The sequence below is a fragment of the Sinohyriopsis cumingii genome, chromosome 18 (genome assembly GCF_028554795.1).
Source record: "Sinohyriopsis cumingii isolate HCF-2022 chromosome 18, ASM2855479v2, whole genome shotgun sequence".
Lineage (NCBI taxonomy): Eukaryota > Metazoa > Mollusca > Bivalvia > Unionida > Unionidae > Sinohyriopsis > Sinohyriopsis cumingii.
This window is the reverse complement of record NC_142978.1, coordinates 41953621-41978832: the sequence shown is the minus strand read 5'-3', so window position 1 is coordinate 41978832 and position 25212 is coordinate 41953621. Positions and strand designations below refer to the sequence as shown.

The 25212-nt window shown below is 36.0% G+C and overlaps 1 protein-coding gene across 1 annotated transcript in view; it reads left to right on the top strand.

Annotated features, from left to right (window-relative positions):
- The window catches only part of LOC149776489 (uncharacterized), a 79228-nt gene that overhangs the window by 32527 nt on the left and 21489 nt on the right, over positions 1–25212 (top strand). Inside the window, exons 17-25 of the mRNA XM_089941311.1 lie at positions 973–1077; positions 3620–3769; positions 7570–7666; positions 12028–12167; positions 14731–14931; positions 16686–16888; positions 17655–17760; positions 21568–21759; positions 23957–24036. Of these exons, the coding sequence (XP_089797437.1) occupies positions 973–1077; positions 3620–3769; positions 7570–7666; positions 12028–12167; positions 14731–14931; positions 16686–16888; positions 17655–17760; positions 21568–21759; positions 23957–24036 (1274 nt within the window). The remainder of the gene's footprint in view (positions 1–972; positions 1078–3619; positions 3770–7569; positions 7667–12027; positions 12168–14730; positions 14932–16685; positions 16889–17654; positions 17761–21567; positions 21760–23956; positions 24037–25212) is intronic.

Genomic DNA, 25212 nt, shown 5'->3' with positions numbered 1-25212 from the left:
ATGTGGGTTTTTACCAACAGACTTCTTATTTGGTTCTAAATGAAAATGTAGAATCATTATGATGGTTTTTTCATATAGTTCTAAATAAAAATGGTGCCAGATGTATATTCTGATGTCTGCTTTGTCCTAAAATGAAAACGCTGCCAAGCTGACATCCAGTGTGTACCATAGAAGATAATTTGAAAATGTTGTTATCACACAGGTCTGCTCTTGAATTCATGGAAATTATTGAGGCACCCATGACATAAAACAGCATGAAAAAGCTGATAATCATCAGCTTGCTGCATCATCATCAACAACACAGCCTGAACTTAATGCCTTTTATAAATACCAGAGAGAACTGTGCTTTAATTCAATCGGAAGTTCATTTTACTACATTTGAAAAATGAACCTTGCTCTTTCAATTGCTGGTGTTTGTTGCTGGCTATTTTTTTCACACACTTTGTCCAGACAGTAAAATTGCAAAGGATTACTTGTGTGCTTGAATGAAAACAGTTTAGTAAAAAAACAAAAGTAGAGAAGAATTCAGATCATCAATGAAAGATGGTACATTGGAACTGATGATGAATGAAGAAAACAAGGTGTGGAAAAGGCTCCCATAAACAGTGTAGTGCACTCTTGCACCTTACTGAATGGGCTCCCTAATAGAACAGGGTGCCTGTTCAGAAGGTGCAAGAGTGCAACACATGCATATTTGAAATTAAAAAGTTACTCTCCTACTTTACTGATGGTTGTAGATTTTGTAAATAGTTACATATACATTTAAGTTTTAAAAATCAGTATTGGTTCCTGAAAATCAGTATTTTTGTCATAAACAGTATTTTTGTACTTGGCATTGGCAGCTATGCGGGGGGAGGGTTACAGAAGAATGTCTGGGCACTATTGTGTCGAATCCTAAAACACTGGCACAAGGATATATTTTTAAAAGGCATTTACCTATCTTGATATGTAAAGAATTTTTTTTTTCTTCAGACAAATGAAGTAAATCAGGGTGATGCACTGGAGCACAAATTTGATTGTTTGTATCAGTCCTTGATGTTCCCTGTCACCCACAAACTTCCTGAAAGACTGCCACAGGTATTTATCTCTGTCTCTGTCTCTCTCCCTATCACACAAACATGTATATACAGAGTGTATATAGTTAAGGAATATGATGACTTCATTGTTTTATTGAAATACACTGGAGCCTTATATACATACATACGTGCATACATACATACATACATACATACATACATACATACATACATACATATGTACACACACACATCCATCCATCTTGTAAGTCAATCCGACTGCAAACCGCACTATGCTGACTGATCTGAGTCTGTGTTGAACAGAAATATAAGGCACAATCAAATAGCTTTGTTGGACTCGACTTGTCAAATATATTTGTTACTTGTTAATTTTGTCAGTTGGATCACTTTGACATGTTCAACAGGATGGTCAGAAAAGTATTGAAAGGAATTTCTTTGGAATTTTTTAAAGGATGATTGGTATTTATATGTGGTTGTAAAACTTGAGGCTTGGGTCACCATGTTCATAAGATCTAATTGTGGTAGAAGACTTGCATTGGGTTGTTTTTTGGAGATTGGGAAACGAGCTGGGATTTTGTGACACAATTTACTAAATTATTACTCATTACTCATGTGATGGTTCATCAAGAACATTCTTCTCCCTATCAAGTCCCAAAAAGATTTAAAATTCTTGTAAAATTTTAATTTAAGCAATTCACATTTGTAAAGTTGATGTTATTAGTCCAAAACTGAAAGACCTAATTTTAAAGGAGAACTACTGCATACATTTTCAAAGATTTATCTTGGCGTTTTTTTCTGTTAAATTTAAAATGTTGAAACATGTTGAAATTAACCTTGTGTTTAATCTTAAGGGCTGAAAATCATGTTTAGACAAGCACACTTTGATGTACATAGGGCTTTCCTTGCCTTGTCAGCATGTAATATGGTCACATGTCAAATCAGATTTGTAATCTAAGGTGCAAATGGCACCAGCGAATGTTTGTTTTCACATTAATTTATGTGATAATGAAAGAGTATCTAGTGCTCTCTTCCATGGATTGAAAGAGTATAAATACATATTAATGTATTCTCCTGTCACTTGAGCAGTTTTTATATACAGTTTTAGAGAGTGGATAAGTAAGTAAATGTCTCGTGTAATTATATCGTGCGGGTCATCTCGGTGTTAGCATTGAAAATTTATGTTATCAGACATTTTCTCCTGTAAAATAATAAAAAGATGAACCCGCTATCTGTTGATCTATGTGGAAAATACATAATTCCATGTTCACCCTTAGTGTAAGTTTAATGTTAATAACTGGAAATTATATACAATGCCTGTATGTTGACATGAAAGTAAGGATGAAATATTTTCAGCAGGTCACAAGTCTTGACTACTTTCGAGAAATGAAGTTAATTTTATTGGGTTTAATGAAACATGTAAAAAGCATTCATAAAATCCTTCACCGTTAGTTAAACTTTTCTCCAGTAAAAGCAAGGTTCTAAAGGAGTCTAGACAGGCAGAAGGTTTGTGGATTCTGATATGAGAGAGTTACTGCCAGCCATGTTCACTTCAATACTTTCATTAAAATATAGTATTTAAGGTCCTTTATGTTATGCAAACACCCCTCCCCCGCAGATGAATGCACTGCCTAATACAGTGTGACCCCGCTATAGTGGGCTCCGTTAAAACGCGAATTCGGATATAACATGGTCATGGTGTGGCTCCCGAAATTTCATGTACATGTATTTTTCTTGTTCACAAAACAAATTCTTAAAAAGTACGAACAAAAACGTAAAAAGTTGCTTTCATTTTGGGGAAGAGATTGTGTACAAATTTTACAAGATGATCGTGGCTTGGCTCCTGAAATTTTATATGTATTTTTCTCGTACACGAAAAAGTATGTTTATCGTACACGAAAACGTATTTTTGTTTTCTTCTTAAAAGTAAGAAGAAGAAAAAATGCACAAAAAGTTTATTCTGGGATTGTGTAGGTCTTTGCCAATGTCGCAAACTTGGATTGTTTTTCCTTATTGGCCGCAAAACATACCATGTGGCTTTTTTTATTTGTTGGCGACATTGTTGGCTGTTTAAACTTCGATATGCAACCATTGGTTTGGAGTGCAGAATTTCAGAGGCCCCATGAGTTTTATGGCAGTGAGGGTAAAAGGTTGCTGCCAGTGTGTGTATGAGTATATATATATATATATATATATATATATATATATATATATATATCAAACAAACTGCTTTTATAATTCTCCTATTTTATGTTGTTGAAATGAAAGACTTGCATAAGATATTTTTGTGCAAGAATGAAGTTAACTTAAAAAATATCTGCATATTTTACTGCTCAGAATTGATCATTATTGGAGAGGGCAGCTTCTGAATCCTATGCTCATTTTTCACATAATGTTAAAGATCTGGGTCTGTTAGAAGTAATCAGTAAAACAAACATCATACACCATAATAAGCCAGTGCATTATGTAATGCAGATCAGAGTCTTTGTTATTTGTAGTTGGACTTGTATGAATATATATACTTTTAGCAACAGGCTATACAAATAGAGACAAAAACATTGAAATGTGTAAAACTTTGAATGCAGGGCACAGTGAAGACACTGACAAAGACCTGGTCAGACTTGTACAAGACCTTTGCCCGTCTCTCTGCCCTTGTGACCAATGCTGAGGCCAATATTGTGTGTGAGAACCTATGTCAAAGACTTATGGAAAACTGCAAAAAAGAAGAAAAACAGGTAGGATTTTTTTTACATTTGAGTTTTGTTTCCTTGTACTTTTTTTATATAGCTTACCTACATGAAGAACATGAAAGCTTTTGTTGTGTCTCCCGCATCACTGGTCAGCATATCACACCTAAGTTATGGGGGTCTAGATAGACAGATGATTTGTGTTCTCTGGATAAACTCATCAAGCAGGTCTCTATTGCTGTCAGGTTATAGGCTGGTGATGGAATAATCATGTCATGGAGTAGGAATATGTTTGATTTGTTTTCTTAACCATCATTTTTGCATATGTATCCCTTTTTGTTTATTTTGAGGGATCTTGTACATTCACTATTGAATTTATCCCCTCATAAGTAACTGATGTCAGGATAAGAACTTTCAACACCTGTTTTGTTCTGGTCGCTTGGTTACTTTAACATTTTCTTAAAGCTTTCAGCTTGTAACAGGAAGTTGGCATAAATGCAGCCAGAAGACTGCTTGGGACATACCACCTACATGGCATGAACCATGTCTGCTTGCGTGTCTTTCTATGCCCTATGGTGAGTTGAGGTGGGTGGTGGTTTAGTGTGATGTACTTTGCTTTGCTAGACTCCATTAGTTTCCCAGAAGATCTGGCTGTGTTGGATCCTTCTATATTGGGTCTCAGTCTCCATCCCACCCTGAGAGTTAGGCAAAGGTGGATGAAAATTGGACTCTTAGGAAGACAATGTTTACTACTTTGGAAATGTCTAAGATTTTACTGTTGGAGAACAAAATCCTTTTGAAGCCTGCTTTGCCTGATGCAGACTTGTTGTTCATTGGGCTGATCACCACAGGGACCTTGCGGAATCCATGGATCCGCAACACCAACACCAGTTCCTAGCCACAATCACTAGCCTGGCTAAAACAGCAAAGAAATTACTCTGGTAGGTCATTGGGAAAGAGACTACCCTGGTAGGTCATTGGGTCCTCCTAAATGTTGTAAGCATGGATACAGTACCATTTGATTTTTAAAGTTCTATCACCTGTCTTTTGCACAACAGTTTGGCCAGAAAGACCAGGGCAGGAGGTCTGCAAACCCCTTCCCCCCTTCTCTATGGAGGGAGGCAGTCAGCCTTAGTAACTTGACTGGGACTAATCCCAAGCCAGAAGATGTCAGATATGATAACTTGTCTGGGACTAATCCCCAGCCAAGAGATGTCAGATGTGATAACTTGACTGGGACTAATCCCAAGCCAGGAGATGTCAGATAAGAGTCCTTACAAGAATTTAGTTTACATTCCAGTGAATTTTCTCACCCATTCAGGAACAGTTCATGTGCCCTCTTATATTGCAAGACTGTCCAAAAGGACTTGGTTGTCAGGTTGTTTCAGCCTCTCTCTCTCCTTAGGACTCTGCAGCAGTCTTGGTTTGCCTCAGAAGTCTTAATTGGCAGCCTCTCCAGTTCCTGTTGTTGGCAAACTGAGGACATCTCAGGGACCACCTGTCTCTTTGGAATCCATTGGAATTCAAATTTTGTCACCATATGAGAGTTGATACTAAAATCAGGACAAGTTTCTGAAGAGAGTTCCAATACAAGGTCCAGAACCTCACTCTCTTTCTGACCAACACTTCAGATTCAGGTTGGCTTCCTCGCCTGGTACCTGTGCGTTTTGTTAAGCAGGGAAGTGATTATGTGAAGAATTTTCCCTTCATATCAGCAACCTAGCAATTCTGACAGTTTTTCTAACAATATAAGGGTGCATTCACTGCACAAAATGTTGCTTTATCATAGTCATCATGAACATGTTGGTCGTGGCATACCGCAGATGTCAAGGGGTACACGTGTCCCTTTTCTTTGCTTGTAAGTTTAGTACCTCCTCTGCTGGAGAGCCTCAGGAGATCACTTTCAAAGTCTGCCATATTTCAGGCTAGTGAAATTTCATGGTGGAAAGCCTCTGCAGATGGGGTTAGAAGGTCCTCACAATATGGTCTGTGTGCCAGTTGGTAGCAGATTTTTTTCTGCTGTGGAGAAACTAGTGGTAGGCTTGTTTGTCAAGAGGTTGAACAAGAATCTCCTCTTTTATATCTTACTAAGGCACTGACTTGCCGGGAACTGATTCCCAATCAAGAGTTACTAATATGTGACCCCTTGCCTTCCTTATTTACCTTATGAACCCATAAGTGAAAGTTCCTTCAGGAACTGTACTGCCTTCCTTATTTACCTTATGAAACCTCAAGTGAAAGTTCCTTCAGGAACTGTACTGTCTTCCTTATTTACCTTATGAAACCTCAAGTGAAAGTTCTTCAGTTCAGGAACTGTACTGCCTTCCTTATTTACCTCGTGAAACCTCAAGTGAAAGTTCCTGAAGGAACTGTGCTGCCTTCCTTGATTACTGCCTTCCAACAGGTGAAATATTGAAATATGGGAGGTGCTATAACCTTTATAATTCTTTATCCTGGAGCTGCCATGGAACCTTTTATTTGTTCTTTGGCCATTTTTTAAGGCACCTTGTAAACTAACTCTTGAGTGAGGATCCTTAGCCTTCTACAGTCGTTTCCTTTGTGCTTTGTCAGTGGAAAAGAATTGTGTATGGTTCTGTGGTTACTATATTTAAGTTTATACCCTATCTCTAACAAGGGACTCTGGGCAGGAAATGGATACATTCTTATCCCCAGTGGAATTGAAATTCCCTGTCTTTTTCACATGTGTGCAGGAGATGATAAAAATATTGATTCCTTTGTCCAAGTAGGGTCTTGCTTTTGAATTTGGGTAAATGAGAAGGGGAAAAGAGATGGTCAAAACCCTGTCTTTAGGTGAACTATTCTGTCAAAAAGCTTACCAGTCTGTCACTGAGATGTTTTTCTTTCCTGAGAAAGTCCATGAGGTTGGAGTTTTTTTGCTGCATCTTTGGCTTTTATTAAACATTCTTTTTTAGATGATGTGATGAAAACTGCCATCAGGTTGTCTTAGTCCACCTTCTCTTCATTCTACTTTCGGTCACTGGCTTACTGAAGCAAAGTATTTATAAAATAGGTCCAGTTGCATTGGCCAAAGAAGTCCAGCTCCAGTCAGCAGTAGAACTGTCAGTAAATTCACTTGACATCTCATCTGGAGGCCATCAGCCTCCCAGTGTTCATCAGTAAAATAATAGGTAATTTATTAAAATTGATTTTGGGGGCAATATAATTATTTTAATTATTAATACTTATGCTATTCTTGCCTAATTTCCCACTCTGTTGACCTTTTACATTGTCCGTGTGAAAGAACGATACTCTGAATGACAGAGGTAACATAGGGATGAGACTGGGATTATGCTTTTCTTCTTGTAGACCTCCAGTTACTCATGGGATGTCAATATTAGCTTGGACTGGAAACGTGTGTTGGGGAAAAGTTTTAGTAGTGCAACAATAAGAATAAAATAAATAAAAAAATTGTTTTACCCCCCCCCCCCCTTTTTAGATTTTCATACTATAATTAGTGTCATTGAAATGTATCTTAAATGGAGCTGAAACAGTGCATAGTTATGATTTGAAAACCATATTCTAAGTATGGTCAGAGATTAATAAACCTATTTAGCTTTTAGAAAAAGATCATTCTGTATTATACGAGATAAGAACTTTGTTACACATGCATTGCAGTATGGGTAGAATTGTTACACATGCATTGCAGTATGGGTACAATTGTTACACATGCATTGCATTATGGGTAGAAAAATCTGTGGTGGTTGCAGCAACATTAAGATTGTGTCCAATATGTTGAATCTTTGAATATATTCAACTGTATTGTGCAAAGCCTTTTATTTCAATTAGGTTTTTAAAAAATATTTTTTATGGTTTAAATATTTTTCCAGGATGGGTCACAGACTGAATTTTTGATCCAGATGTGTATGGTGGTTGTTGGCAGCATTGACTTCTCATCCCTTGGCACACAGTCCACATTTAGTATCGGTGAGTTATAGTGGTTTACAAGTCGGACAATAATGATTTGTCTAGATTTATACAGGTACAATGAGCAATTAATATTCAATGATTATGTATATTACAGTATATTACAAAAGAATATACATTAACAGGGTTCATACGGTCTTTGAGAGTTTGGGGAAAATGAGGTAGCATTTTTAAGGCCTTGAAAGTTTGGGAAAATTGAGCAGATTACCCTGAGGTCTTTAAAAGTCTTTGAAAATTGAAATAAATCCAAGAATTTTAATTTCTTTCCATAATCACAAATAAAATTGTCCAAGGTTGTTAGATTTGGATGTATAGTCTGAATATACCAACCCTTTTGTACCCCCCTACCAATTTCAATAATGGAAACATTTAATGTGGTAAAATGTGCAAGGAACTTAGTCAATTCATTCAATGATTTATGATTTCTAACCTGATTGTGAGTAGAGTGGCCCTAATGACGTCATCATCTGCGCATTTCTTGCTTAACGGAAGTTTTCAATATAATGGACGGACATGCTCGAGATCCATTTCCATTTCCTGGACAAGTCCGGTCCGTTTTTAGCAAAGGGGTGTGTGCACGACTACAGATGTACATACATATTTTGTCTATTTTTGATATTTACAGAGTAGAATCAAGCAAAGGAAAAGAATGACAACAAATTTGCCTTTCACATAGATTTAACAAATGGTTTAATTTCTGTTCATGTGTGCAAAGGGCTATAATTCCAAATACTCTACGTTGTGGTAATTTACTAAATTAACCTGCAGTTACTGATTACGATGAACTACGTTATTATGTTGTCTGATGGAAATAAAGTAGCCTAGACTTCTCTATACTCATCCTCCTCCCCCACTTTCTCCTTCTCTAATCCTTTTCCTCTTTGACTCGCTCCACCGACTAGACTTGTTGACTCTGACTGCTTTGCTAGTCTCACTATTAAAAACTCAGGACTTAACTAAACCGGAAGTTCTATCCCCAAAAAGCTTCCTGTGAAAACAAAAGGACAGTACAATATTTTCCTTAGCTCTCTCATCTCACACTGCACCCAGCCTATCTTCAAATAATGGCTATTAAATTTCTTAGTGACGCATTCATTCACATCGAAATACTGATATGTACATATTCCTGATCCCATTATACTAAACAATATCACAGCAGTCAGATGCATTTCTTTACATTACAACTCATCCAAAGTATGCAAATATTCAAATATCCATGCTCTGATATATTCATACATCCATATTGATTAATCTTACTTCAACCATTTTCCAAATCCACAGTTCAAGCATGTGTAAATTCTAATATATCACATGAAAAAATGCACTAATTTGCTACAAATTAACCTAATAGTGAATTACAAAATTAATTCTGACCACAAGCTAACAATCTACTTAATTCTCTACATAATACTCAAATACACCTGTAAATGAACACTACAAAGGTAATTCTACATACTGAACAGTTGTAGTAATTAAGTATACATGCTGTGCATAATTACAGTCGCAATGCCATAAAATTCTGCAAAATTTGAGCAAATAACTTAATGACCTTTACAAAGCTTTATCTTTTCTTGGAATCTTCTCTAAGATTTACCACCAAATTATGAGTGGCTTCCTTGATCAACCCTATATTGCTCAGCAGTCTTCCTAGGTGTGACTAGATCATACAACCATTACACTTTTGGCGTAATCATGCTTTTTCCGGATTATGTGTTTTTGGTATATTCCTATCCAAAAGAAATCAATAATTTGTTTTCTCATTTTTATTAACATCCAATTAATCCAACAGACCGTTATCTAGAAAAGATGGCTTCTATTTAACTACAACATAAGGGTATGCACTTTCCTAACAGTATTATGTTCTTTTTATAGCAGTTACTTTATTTCCAAGAAACATGCTGGTTCTGCTTTCAAACTTTTTATTTATAGCAGCTGTATGGTTTAGTTAGGAGAGAACATACTGGTTTTCTAACTTGTAATCTTTGCTTGCAGATTCTTTGTTCAGATTCATCTGGTATATAACTTAACTGTAGGTATTTGGCATTAAAAGTCAAGTCAGATTTACTCTAGTCAATGTATGTGCTGGAGCAAAAGTTTTTCAAATAATTTCACAGATGAATTAGGAAAAGACGAAAAGTCAATTCAGAGATGAATACGCGAGTACATGAATTTCACAATACAGCATTCCATTCTAGGCAGCTACATGCCCCTTGCAGGCTGTATGAAAAGGACTTTAATATTGGTCCTTTGTTCAAACGGATGTTTCCTGATTCCGAAATTATAGAAAATATGCATGTGCAAGAACATGTTCATATCAGATGATCAGATGTCTGTCCTATGATGCACATTGCTGCAGGAAAGGCTGCTGATAAATTAGAAGAAGAACTCCTGAAGTATCAAGTTGGCACTCTACCCGACAATGTCCTTAATGCTGACATGGATGATTTTTTTCATCTTATTTCCCAGCTAAAAGACCCAGTAGCTGGAAGATATAAATGTCCACGTCTTTGTCAGGTTATGAAAGGAATATTGGTTCTTTACCATTCTAATGCTGACTGTGAGAGATTGTTCAGTATTGTTAACAAAAGTAAAATTGAATTCAGATCCGGGTTCTGTAACCCAGCACTTAGTGCTCATCTGGTGTGTAAAACATTCATAGTCTCAGCTGGTATGAAGTATTTTGAAATGCAATATGAGAGTCTATTTCTTTTTAAAGCTCAAAGTGTTATATATGAAAACTTGAAGCAGCAATTGATGTTTAAAGTCTAGAGGGATAAATAAAATATTTTGTACATATACTCATTGAATTTTTATCATGTTATATGTGGATTACTCTTTTTCTGCTCTGATTACTCCACTTAGATTACACTTTTTCCTTACCCAGGGGATGGCATGTATGCTAAGAAAATGTATATCCATTCTCGGGTGCTGGATTTTTCCAGCTCCATTCCTGTGCCTGCTGTTGCTTGTAGAATCAAATATTTTTGTATGTAGTTGGATAGTAACAGTACTACAGCTATCAGTGAAAAGTAGGTCACTTGGATATATGTTATGGGCCATTTAATTTTGCTGTGTAGAGGGTAGTTGATGACGTGGTGGAAGATACGTCTGTTTGGACTGGCATGAAGAATCATTTGAAGCTCAGAAAAATTTCTGCAAGATAGGTCCTACATTTGTTGGCATCTTGGGCTGAAAAAAAACAAATATGAAAAGATTGGCCAGAGACAATTGAATGAGATGGATGATGAAACGTGGATTTGCTTTTTGAACCCGATTTGAGAAGTGGAAGTGTTCAGAGTAAAGAAGCCAAGACCACAAATTGCTCAACGTAGTTGGACTGTAAAGAGAGTTGCATTAGCATTATTTTTTTTATGCAGAATTGCCCGGTCATGCAGGGTTCCGTTGTTGTTGTTGTTGTAGAGTTTAATGCCATTTTTCAGCACACGATAGGCTATACATGGCGGCCAGTATTAATGGTAGAGGAAGAACCTGGGAAAAGCACAGAAAGAACCACCGACCCACGAGAAGCTACTGGCAAGCTTTCTCACATACCCACATTGGCTGAATCCGAGACTCTAACCCACGCAGACAGAGGTGAGATGGCAGTGATCCGTAATGGAGAGTGCTTTAGACCACTCGGCCACTGGGCCCCCCAGGGTTCCTGTAATGACTGCTAGTATTACTGGATATTTGTGGAGTACTAACATGAAAGATTTTATAGGGAACATGATGATTTGAAAACCACCATGTGGTTTGAAGTGCAGTTTACTTTGTTTGAACCAAATGTAGCAGAGTAAATAAAATGGTAATTGGACACTCTGACTGGGAAAATGTGAACAGGTGCATGTGAGTGGTTAGAGAGAATGGACCGATGCACTATAAATCACGTTATAGAACATTACACTTGTATTCAGATCTTTTATGGGCTGTTCCATTTAAACATACATGGTACCCAAGGAAGGCAGTTTATAAAAAATATATGCCAGGGTACTTTGATTTCATGGCGTTAATGATAAAATGACAAGATTATTCTAAATCTTTGCGTGAGAACTCCACATTAAATGTGCCTTCCATGGGTCCCATCTATGTTTTACTGGAACAGCCCTTAAATATCCCTTGGAACTTTGTATAAATTGTGCCATAAGGAACACTATAGCCATCAAGGAAAATTAGGTCACTTTCAGAAATGGAAGATCCTTTTGATTGAATAGCTGCAAAATATTTTAAAAAGGGAATTGATAGAATTAAATGGCTGTGAAATATTTTGACATGGAAAATTATGGAATTGAATGGTTGTGGAATATTTTTTACATGGCAGATCGTGCAACAAAATGACTATAAGATTGTCAATTCTTTTTCAGGTGCTTTGAGTCCCGCCAAGTGGACAAAGAAGAGATTGCGGCCATTGGAAAACATACACTCTCTGGTTCATCTTCTGTCTTTCCTGCAGAACAGAACCTTGCAACTGGTCAGTAATATGGAACCAATCTACCCATCAAAGGTCAGTACTGAACAGTCATAATGGGAAGTTTTAGTTACGACATATTGGCTGGAAAATGGCAGAATCAATGCGTACTGTACCAGCTTGCTTTTAAGTTTGGTCCAGCTGCTAACAGTGTAGACCCTGATCTGCAATCCTATAATGTTTCGGCAGATCAAGATCAGTGTTTGTTGTCCTGATTACTTCTAAGTGCAGAGACACAGGTCTGTCATCGCATTATGCAATAACATATCTTGTTCTGTGCCGTTGGATCCGACTTGTACTCGAGTAGATACACTATGTCATCGGATTAGAAAATTGCACTTGTGTAAAATTTCCATTTTTTTTTAATGGCATACACTTTTGCTGACTGGCCTTTAGTAGAGATGCATACCATATCATGTCAGTATGCAGCATAATTTGTGAAAAAAATAAAAACAAAGTTCTCTATAAAAAAAATAGTCCTTTTTCAAAAAACATTATCGAACGAGATACTTTTTAACTTTTCTTCAAGTCCATTAGAACTGTGAATGATAATCCACAGTATTTGAAAGCTGTAAGTAATTTACAACGTTCCAACACCACTCTTTTGCATAGGTTTTGACACAGATTCATACTCTTTGATTGGACTAAATTTATCCTGTAAGGATGGTTCAGTCTTGTAATGCGTAGCTGTTCATTCCGACATCTTTATCTGTGAGTGAAGACAAATGACAGTCATGGTCACTTAAATACATGTATGTAATTATTTTCTCCTTTGAAAATCAGTTGATTTAATCTGACTTTTAAATACTGTTTTGTCTGTCTCTGTTGACAAAGCACCAAAAGCGAAGCTGCATACCTGGTTAATGAGGCCCGAGTATTTAATTAAAAATACAAACAAAAACATTTTATTTAATAGGATCAGTGACAATTGTAGATGCAAATAAACATAATCTTTTTGAATTGATTTGTCCACAAGTGTTTAGTTAACAGTAATTGACCTTTGAAGACGGCTCTTTTTATGGTACAGTTCATTTTACCTTGTTGTGGGCTCTACTCTGTGTTGACACGTGTCAAGTATTACTTTAACCTCACATGCCTGGGTAATTTTCTTACTATTAAGCCTACTATAATATTTGCTGATTGTAAATATTGTAGCCAGATGTTGCAGATAAAATTTGTTTCCAAGTTTAGGGTGAGTTTAAGTTTTTGTAGGTTTTTTTTGTATAAAATTGAAATTTGTTTTGGTTCAAAGTTAAGGTGTTTTGGTTTACTAAAAAAGGTGATGTTAAGAAAGAAAAAAATCTGGACCCAAGATTTTGATCTTATGGGGATTCTGATATCTTGAGGATTTGTGTTTTTTTATGTTTAACTGTATATGCCACATTTTACACTAAAAACATGTGGCAGTTGTAGTTCAGTTCACTGCGCAAGTCCTTTTTGATATAAGGCTGCTGATTCCTACAGTAGGTTGCCATCTTTACAGGGGACTAGTCAGACTCAGAGCCAGTAAGTGTCGAGTCTAATACATGACTTTATGCGGTCACCCTCACCTAACATTAAGAATCAGAAAAATGCACACAAGGAAACCAATAAAGAAAATTTAGTCTGCAGTAACTATTATAGATATGGCTATTCAAAATTAAGACTAACATTTTAATATAAAGGATATGGACCTTTGTCATTGGATTGAATACAAGGCAAGATAATACATAGACAGTTTACAGAACTCCATTCAGTGAATTAATGGTGTTAACATGAGGTTGAATCAGATGATGACAGTTGATAAATTTAGTCAGGCAGATTTTGATATACTGTTAAAAATAACAGTGCTTTAAAAAAAAAAAATCTTATTGATTTGCCTAACTAAAACCATCACATATTATCATCTGTCATAAATGTCTTCTAGGTTAATTTTTTGCTGTCAGTGTCTAAGACAACCAAATTATTAGGGCTTGGTGACCTAACATTTGAAATGAACCCTAACAATTTTAAAGTAGGCCTCATATGTCTACTCAAGTTTGATAGGAACTTAAAAGATGATCTGTATCTTTTTTTCATCTGTAATTACAAGGTTTATCTTCTTGAAGATTTTGAAATTTTTACCTCAACCATTTTAGAACTTGACTTTTAGTCCGCACTATAAAGCCAGGATTGTGCTGATGTGCCTTAAAACCCCATGTATACATACATAGATACATACAGACAGACTGACTGGATGGATGGATCACTACCATCTCCCTCTGTCCGTGTGGGTTCGAGTCTTGAGCTCCGTCATTGTGGGTATGTGGGAAAACCTGCAAGCAGCTTCCCATGGGTAGTTGCGTCTTACAGGGGTTACTCTGGTTCTTCCTGCACCAGATATACTGGCTGACATATGTAGCCTTTTGTATGCTGAAAAATGACATTAAACCCACAACAAGAACATGATATACTGATCACAACATCCGGAGAATGAAATATGTATTTAATATGCAGAAGTAATTATTAAACATAAAATTCATCATTGGTAGTCATTTTGACTTCAGAACAGATATATTTAAAATCAGTCCAGTATGGTATATCCTGTTGAACTACAAAAATATAATTGTTCTGTTTTCAGGGTCTCAAGTCCACTCCATATTCTGTCCAAGGAATGCTGAACATCCTTGTGGATGTATTCACCATTCTCTTCACCCATGTGACCTCCTCTGGCATCATCAGCAGTCTGATTTGTCAGTTGTCTCAACCAATCAGTGAACTCTTTCATGCTTCAACCAAGAAAACCACCAGCAAACTGTTCAATGCTGCATTCCAGCTAAAAGTAAGTGGTTGTAGGGTATAATTAATGATTACATTTTCAGGGTAAAATAAACAAATACTGCAGAGAATTACATCAGCCCAGCAAGTTGTCAGGTCATCCTGCAGTCTGCAGAAGAGAATCCTACTGACAGCAAATGGTAAATTATATCTGACAGCTTATCTTCTGGCCATCAGCATTTTCCAGAGTTGGTCACATTAACAGTGGTATTGTATTACTGCTATTAAAATGTTGGTGGGGGTAAAAATAAATAGAATTATCTAATACTTGCCTTCTATTATTGCCTAATTTCCCTCGTCCATTTACTCTCCGACTTTAAAAAAAAAAGTTTATATCCAAGTTGAATAAGGACGATGTTTTTGTTTTAAGACCATCAGTAACTGGAAGAGAGCATCTTGGACTGGGGAGAGAAAGCATAACAGTAACGCAGTAATAGCAGGTATATATTACATAATTAAATTAGTTTTTCCAGAAAAATTACATTTTCATTCATTACTGTTTGAGCTGTGAAAATTTGTGTAACCATCTGCCGAGTTCCTTTTGATTGTAATAAACGGTTACCTAGGTACCCAGTCAAAGGGGAAGTGTTTTAAATGTGCGCTAACCTGATCTGCTTTGTTGTAGGTTGATGTTGGCACGAATGACATGCAGAAATGTATTTTTCCAATGGTCAGGGGTAAATTATATAAGTTAGCTCTGTTTGAAGGACTTGCCTGTGAGTCAGAGTTGCATTTATGAAAAATAAATAAGCCCAACTGGATAGATAGATGGGAAGAATGGAAGATAGGAAAATTAGCAGTACAAGTTTGTAAAAATAAGCATGTATTATTTGAGCAGAATTTACAAATAAATTGACAACTTAAAATTTGTTCTAATTAAACTCAATAAAATACACAGTGCTTGACGTTTTAAATCCATCCTGGTAATTTCATCTTGAGCACCATAATCTGTGCTATGTAATAACATTTGACCTTCTTACCGTGTGAACAGCCAATCATATACACCTGCCTGACCTGCATTAGCATTGTTCTCATGAAGTTGTAAGGGCTGCTTTGCATTGTACAGTAAAAGATAAAAATGTCAACTTCGATAAATGGATTGTTTGAGCAACACTGATTGAGATAATTAGAATTTAACACCTTGATGAAGAAAGGTGCCAAATTGGCTGATAACTAGAAATTAAATATTAGGGATGGAAATCAAAGAGAATTGTTTGCAAAAAGATTTTTATTTCGTAATATATGGTCTTCAGATTTTCTTGGGTGTCCTCTTGATCATTTATTATAATTGTGTTGCTTTGAAACAAGATTCCTTGATGTCTTCTGTGTTTGACAATAAATGTAAGTTTGTTTTAAGTGTTTTCTTTTCTCCATGTTGATCTCGTGACTCTTGGGTAGAAGATTTTGACACTTGGAAATTTCAGCCTTAAAGTCAGTGACCAGATTTTGACACTCGGAAATTTCAGCGCTAAAGTCAGTGACCATTTAGTTTTGGATCCTAATGGAAACCTTTGATACAAGTTGTCTCCAGCTGCAAAGATCATTAACCCAAATCTGCTGGAACGTTAAGTGATGGCAGGTGAGAGCCTGAAACTTGCAGCCAGATCCAACTTGTAATAAGCAAGTATGTTTGGTAGCCATAAATGAAACACTAATCTGTCGACTCACATTTATGTCAAAATATTCCGTTTTAATTGCTTGAGGATTGAAAGTGCTACAATCACTGAAATTCTACTTAGGATAACATTTTCATTTCAGTTGGAGAAGTTGTGGCTTGATATAAGCAGCTGCCTTCAGAGTCGATACACAGGAGGATTTGACTCGGATTTCCTCCAGAAAATCTCACCCCTTCTGGAGAGTACTTTCCTACACCCTCGCCGCCAGATAAAAAATCAGACCCTGATCCTGTGGAATGCCAGTTTCAGTAAAGCTCCTCCCCTCACCTACCCAGAGTCTCTGAGGTAAGTCAAATGACAGTATGGTTGTAGACTCCCTTATTTCAGGTGAAAACATGGACAATGTGGCTTGCATTGTGGATTAACTCTCAGTTTGCATTTTATATTTGGCAAGCCATGAGTAAACTAAAGTTCATGTTTGGTCATTTTTGGGGTATTAGCAAGGCATACAAATTCAGCGGTCAAATTACGAAACAAGACAGCATGAGCTAAACACAATGTGCAGGTACAGTAAAACCTGTCTTGAAAGACCACTGCTATGAGACCACCTGTCTTGAGAGACCTCACTCTCAATGCACAAATTTAATGATTTTATAGCAGTATGACCTGTTAGGAGAGACCACCTGTCTTGAGAGGACATATTTTGGGCAAAAGAGATGGTTGCTCAAGACACGTTCTACTGTAGTATACATATCATATTGGTTGGTACACTAGTTAGTCTTCTGTACAGTCGTAGCAAGCAAATACAAGTGAGAAGCACTGCTAGAAGTTTGATCCAGATCATATTAAAAACATGGGGTGGAGGGCTCAGATAAAGGTGTCTTCTGACCCTTCCCGCTCCTTTCAGAATGGATCAGTCCGGAATTGTTTCCATGGATTATTTTATTTTGGCTATTTCTTATGAAATGGTGTGTTTTGAGCTTTGTAAGAAATCACTTGTCGTATTCGTTTCTTTTATTTGTTGGCATTTGGTCTGCGAGTCTTGCATAAATTTTGCTACACTTATTTGAATCATATGTTATCAATATGTATAACATCTTTCTTCTTTCAGGCCTGTGTTAATGAAAGTGAAGGAGAAGAGTTCATTAGTGTTACCTGGCTGGATTAATACTGATGTTCCTATCATTGCAGAAACACCCATCAGTCAGATGAGTCAGGTGAGAAATGAGGAATTTTGTTATTATTAGGGCTGTGTCTTTCAAGTTAACCAGAGAGAACTAAAATGCCAGTTATTTTAATGTCACTGTTTCAGTAATGGGCTTGATGTGTATTGATTTGGTCCAGTATATCCTGTCCATCTGGGCTTGGTTAATACTGTCATGCTGCATATGGTAATTTTGTTATTCATGACGAAATCTTTGGGAGACATGTAATATGAACTTCTTAAAAGGGCTTAGAGCTCAGTCATTTTTACATGACTAATGGAGTAGACCAGCCAGACCTTACAAGTTTTCCTTAAGTCTTATGGAAATGACCCTTAAAATAGGGACTTGTGGAATACAGACATGATTTTTCTCCATTTTAAAGACGAATTCCGCTTTTCTCCTGACTTGAATCTGATTATTCTTTATATAGTTGATTATTCTTTATATAGTCGGGTTTTTTTTATATCTGATCAGTTTTTTAAAAACGGCCTGCACACTCACATTCCTCAATGACCCTCATAAATTATTCGTTCCATATGTCAGTTTGCACACGACTTTCCTAAAGAGTATTCTGATTAGTCAAAGGTTTAAATTCATCCAGTGAATCTTCATGTAATGGAAACTGATGGCAATCGAAAGAAAAAGCATGCTTGCAAAATATGGCATCCCAAGTTGTTGAGAGAGACCATGACATGAAAAGTTTAGATAAAGGTTTAAAAAAACGTATGGAAATGGGAATGGCTGGAGCATAAAGTTGACGGAAATTCAGTTGGTCAGTTTATATGAAAACTGAATGCTAGAGGACTGGCATTTTGTGACCTCTGCAATAAAGATCTGAATTAGGGTAATCGCAGTGGAAGAGTTTGGAACATCACCTACCAAAGAAAATGCATACAGAAAAATTGAAGCTCAGAAGGCATCTGGAAAGAGTGCAGTTAAATACTATAAGAAGAATGGTTTCTTGCATGAGAGAACAGATGTAGCCCTCTGTCAGAATATGTGCACTGCATGTCGCCAATACAAGCACCAACTTGAAAGGAGAAAGGCTCTCAGTGAGAAAAAACAGAAACATTTGCACATTGAGCAAAAAAATAGTCAATGGTGACAAAAAGGAAGACTAAAGAAATCTTTGCCAAAGCTGCAAAAAGAGCTAGACTGGCATATCAGTAGGTTGTGTCCATTGAAGAAAAAGACAAGTATGGGGTTATTTATATATAGTTGACGTACTTGGGTGTTTATTTTACAGATTTGTTATGAAATAAAAGAAGTATGTTTGCTTCAAAATTTGAGAAATTATTGTGACTTAATTATGATGTGAACACTGACATGCATATGAAATAACTTCAGTATGAATAATAGTTGAGAAGAAATTCATGTGATTATAAATATTTTGAAATTACTGAAGTCAAATTAAACATTTTCGGTAAGTTTATTTGTTTTTCAAATAATTATTTCGGTTTATTTTATGATCATAAGTTGCACCAGGAGCAGTTTTAATGTGTATAGTGCATTTTTGGCTGGGGGCCTTTGGTCTCCTGGACCCTCAGATTGGGGGCGCTGCCCGTCAAGACCCTGTTGGTTTATCCCCCCCCTTTAAAATGTGCTCAGTTTTTTTTCATGGAAGACCAAAATCATGTCTGGGAATAAAAGTACAAATTTTGGAAATAGAATTGTTTGTGGTAAAATCTGGATACTGGTTTGTCCGTGTTTGGTTCAGATCTGGGTTTCATATTAAATTTAGTGGAGTTGACCAGGGAACCAGACCAACATTATAAGATGCTTTAACTGCATGTATTTTGTGATGCAAGACTTCTGTATGATCAAGCTGTTGCTATTTGTTTTGAAAGTGGTTTCTGTCAAGCGATAGGTTTTTAGAAGGAAAGGGACAATAAACCTCTTAAAAGGTTTTAATGGTCACTGCAGAAAAAGAAAAGGGAATATTCAGATTGGGGTCAGGGATGAAAAGCAAGAAGGACAACAGTGTGATGGTATGACTAAGGCACATGGCAGGAAAGATGATTGTTGTTGCCACAGCCACGTGAAACATAATGTTTTTAAATCCATGTCAAGTTGCAAGCAAGAAGCCATTATGCTCATTAGGGTTTGGAACTGCAGTTTGTGAAACTATACTGTCATAATTAAGGTTCAGATTATTTTTAAACATTTTTGTAGGACTAGTTGAACACAATGTTTGCCACTGAAATGGTTGCTTCATTACTCGTGATAATTCATCATCATTAGTAATTTTTACTAAAGATGGCTGTCCAGTCTGTGCTGTTAAAGAAAATGATGCTAGAACTTAAGCGAAATAGGCTTTTACAGTTTGCCTTGTGAAAGAAAACCCTTTGAGCAGATGGGTCTTTTTAAACTTAAGATATGTCTGATTAGAAGAAGCACAAATCAACACTGCTTCACCAATTTGAGAAGAAAATGAGATGGATGTAATGGAGCCTACTGACTGAACTCATTGCAGAATTTGTGGACTTCATGATCGTTTGGCAAAAGTTAAAGTCAGTGTTAAATATAAATAATTTGTCAGTATAGTTTTGTGTTTGTATTCTGGCTCTAATCCCACATGAAGTTTGCTAAATATTTTGACCTGCTGCAATTTCAGGTTATTAGCAAAGATGGACGGTTTTGATGTAATTTTGGCATGCTTTTTTTGCAGATATTATGCTTATACCTCTACTGGGGTTGGCATGTATGATAGTTACCTGTAACTTGCTGGTCACTTTCGAGTGACCATTTTCATGCATGGTAGTGGCAACTTGAGTTATTATGATGTCTGCACAGGTGAGGGTAAGACTCACACTTCCTTCTGACATTTTACTTGTTTCTTTGTCTTTGAATTTCATTTTACAGAATCAAAGAGGGGAAAAAGGAAACAAAAACAAATGTATTTAGGACATTTGATCAATGATTCTTGATTTACTTTTATTAGGTGCAGCAAGATTGGATAGGGTTTGTCAGCAGTTTGTAAAATAAATTATGTTTTGGGATAGTGAAAAAGTTATGTTTCAATGTTTTTTTTAAAAAAAGAAGATAATGTAAAGATGAAATTGGGGTTAGAGTGAAGGCTGTAGATATGTAGAGGTTTAGAATATGAGAACCATTTACAAAACTCTTGAAGTGGATTAACTATATTTTCACTTTTGCTGGGATTTGGTGCAATTGAGTGTAATTAAATGAGTAGCTATTATAATAATATGACACTGTCTGTACAACTTTCACTGTGTAAGTTAGGCTCAACACCAGATGCAGGTTGAGTGGAGTCTACTTGGACAATTTATGGATTAATTTATATATTCAAATAAATCTCTAACTCGCATTGGGTGGTAAGTTGATGGGATGTAAACAAGACTCCAACATCCCACTGCACAGTGTAGCTTGATGTAAACAAGACTCCAACATCCCACTGCACAGTGTAGCTTGATGTAAACAAGACTCCAGCATCCCACTGCACAGTGTAGCTTGATGTAAACAAAATTCCAACATCCCACTGCACAGTGTAGCTTGATGTAAACAAGACTCCAGCATCCCACTGCACAGTGTAGCTTGATGTAAACAAAATTCCAACATCCCACTGCACAGTGTAGCTTGAGCGACGATTCCACCTGTAACATCTGACTCTTACACTGTAGTGGGATGTAAATCAATTACTGTTACACAAGCAAGAATGGAAAAAGGGTACAACATGCAGACATGTATATGTTATTTCTATTGTCTGTTTACATTTATCATTGGCATTTTTTGTAGGGTATAAAGATACCCTAATATTTTATTCTGACATTTATTCTCTTATCTTTTCTTATTCTGTAGGCTGGATCTCAGGCACCAGATCCCCATATTCCTGGGATGCCATCACCGCACAAAATCCATGGTAGTTTCTTAAACAAGGCTGTCTCTCCAAACATCAAGAAATCACCAGCTAAACCTACAATTCCATTAGAGATCAGAGCTGCGGCTTTTGCAACAAAGAAAGCCTTGCCATTTGATGGGCTATCCAATAATGTAAGAGGAGCTTTTCTAGCACTGTTGCTGTTGTTATTGGCACATTATTCATAGAGATTTTTCAAAAATTGTAAATTTGGTCCTACCAGTCTGTGTTTGTGCACTTGTTTAATGGGGTTACACATATCTCTGCCCATTTTACGTGGTCTGTATTTAACAGATCAAACTCTAGCATGAACTTGCACTTCATCTGGAATCCAGTGATCTGATTTGCTGAGCCATTACAGTTGACCAAATGTCTTAAGTCTTGACTGGAAATAGGAATTACAGTTGTAAAATTGAGACTGCAGCTTAAGTATTAAAGAAATCTGAGCTAAGGAAAAAGGTCTCAAGTAGATTATAAACAGGACATTCATAATATCAGTCTGTTATTTGCCCTGACCTACTTTAGTTAAAATTTCTCTGCCACGATTACAGTTGAATCAACAAAGCGTATCTTTGTTTTTTGAAGTTCTCACAGTATCGGCCATCTTGCTCCTTCAAGCAGAAAAATTTCTCAAAAGTCATTCATCTGAATCGGATCAAATGGATCACCAGCCTCCAAAGCTTGTGTATATGTCAATCTGCCATAATTATACAATCTTTTTAAAGTGACTAAAATAGAAAAGCCTTTGAATGTTGGTTTTAACAAAACTTCTAACATGTACTTGGCTATATCATGGTGAGGGTATTGGAGCTAAGTTCATTTTTCAAAGACATGCAGAGACAGCTTACCCTGGCAGGTATTGAACCTGTCACCCTTGGATTATGAGTTTACATTTCACCAGCTGATCTGCCATGGCTCCATTTTTTCATGAATCTTTGAAAGCAAAGCATGACCAATTATAACCAAAATTTGGTGGAGTTTAATAGGCTTCAGATCTTTATGGGGAGACTACCTGGCTATTGTAATTACACTTGGATTCTAAGCTATGTTTTAAAGATACGAGTGATGTCGGGTTTGTTTGAACTTCTTGTAATAAATTGGGAAATGTGTCTTAGGTTTATTTTACTTGTTCTACTGTGAATTAAATTTCTGCAGTGAAAATCATATTATTACTTAATAATTATGGAAGGGTAATCTACAATTCTTTGCATTGATCTTCACAACTTTTGGTTATTAAATTTGATTATAGTGTTAATATTCACATTTAATTTACTAAAGATGTGCCCTCAAAAATTTGCGACCTTTTCATTTTGAGATAAAGTCCATTGATAGCTAGTTATTTTCATTTTGAGATATAGTCCAATGATAGCAAGTCGTTTTCATTTTGGGATAAAGTCCATTGATAGCAAGTCTTTTTCATTTTGGGATAAAGTCCAATGATAGCAAGTCATTTTCATTTTGAGTCCAAGGATGATATTAGTGTTGTGACATTTCTTGTCAGCACTACAATTATCATTTCACATGTAAAACTTTACTAAAGGCATATTTCAAATCATTTTTACTTTAAAATTAGTCATTCATCTAAAACAGCATTCTTATTATCTTTTGTAGTAGCTGACTAACTCAAAATGTACAAGTTTAAATGAGAAATGTTAGTGTTGTAAAATTACATGGCTGTGCTGGAAAAGTTTATGGCAATTTAACGGCAGCCAGTCCATAATGAAATTGCTTAAAGGAGTCGGCCAGTTAAAAGTTGTTCTTTTGTGTAAGAATGTCATTCAAGCCGTTTTATGAAAATCGCCTGATTGGAGCAGAGGTCTACACGACTATTAGTTCTCATCAGTCACCTTACAGTACAGTAATTTATGTTCTAAAGATTTATTTTATTTTTGGTAAGTTCATTGTTTTTACATTCTTACATATTACGTCTTTGTAGCGACAGTCATGTCAAGATCACTGTTGATCTTGAAAGGACATTGCAACCTGCATCCAATAACATTGACGTTATCCTTAAAATTAAACGCATTTGTTACCCTTAATTTATCATTTATTTAATTCTTTTATGTATAGGTTTATTTAACTATAAATGACATGTACAGATATTAAAGTGATAGCCAGTGATAATTTCACCTTATTGGTTTCCATTTGTTCACACTTAAACTCGGCTTGTTCTTCCTGCTGTCTAAACAAGATGGATGTATTGAATATTGCTCATGGAAATTAATTTGAAAGCAACTAAAGCCTAAGAAAGCACTTGTAATTTATGTGTCAAAACTTGTTATTTTTGAGAATGATGATTAGAACTAGTAGGACATTATCTTTATCTTTCAGGATTTTGTTGTGATTAAATCACCGCCTACAAAAAGACGTGTTTTAACAGAACACCAGAAGGAGGTCCTCAGAGAAAGGAGGTAAATTCACTATTACATTGCTTAATGAAGTTGGCTGGGGATATGGAAACAGGGGTCTGTCACACTTTTGTTTCTAAAGCACAACTCCAAAATATTTCTACAATTTTTAAAAACAACATATTAGACTAAATGATGTAGATGTTCCTTCTGCTATTATGATATTTTAAGTTTCAGTTTTTTTAATTCACCAGGTAATCAAGCAAAGTGAGTTTTTTGTTATGATACGACTCTTGGTTTGGAGTATGTTTCTCGTCAGTTTCTATTTTCAGTTATCAGACGCCACCAGACCAGTTTCTGTCAAACTTGACAAAGCATTGTGGCCTCATGGACTTTCAATTTCATACATTGATGTCTGTCCGCTGTCAGATATGGCCACCATTGCTAAAAATAGAAACTTTAAACAATGTCTTTCTTGATCCAATTTGATAGAAAACATCCTGGAATAAAGTCCTTTGTAATATTTTTACAAATAATGTTGATTCACTGTCTCTTGTGGCCAGTGCTACCAAAAATAGTAAAACTGTTGAATGACAGAGAGTGTTAAATAAAATTTGACAGAAAGTATCCTGGCATGAAAAGCTATCAAATCTATACAAATGATGTCAGTTTGCCATTAAATATAGCTGCCATTACTAAAATAGTTTTAAACAACTTTATGCAAAACACTTGCCAGAATTTGATTAAATTTGATGGAAAGCAACCTTGCACGGGGACCTTTCAGATTTGTAAAATTACGTTGATCCAAAATCAAGAATGGCTGTCATTAACAAAAGAAAAAATGAAACACTTGAAATGAGAACTAGTGAATAGAATTTGACCAAACAAGACAGTATGCACCCTGATATGAAAACCTTTTAAATTTGTACAGCTGTTGCCTATTTTCTAGAAAATAGAGCCACTGTTACTAAAAATAGAAAAACTTCAATAACTTTTTCAAAATAACCATGTAACTTTTTAATACCATATTTGACAAAGTGTTGTAGCACGAAAGCCTTTTAATGTTTATAAACGATGAGAATCTGCATCATATATGGCCTCCATTATTAAACACAAGAATATCTTTAAATGACTTACACAGAACCATCGAATAGAATGTGAAAAAAATGTGATAGAAAGCATTCTGTACTAGGGGACTATTAAACACATGGCATGCCATTTACATTCCTTTTTTTTGTT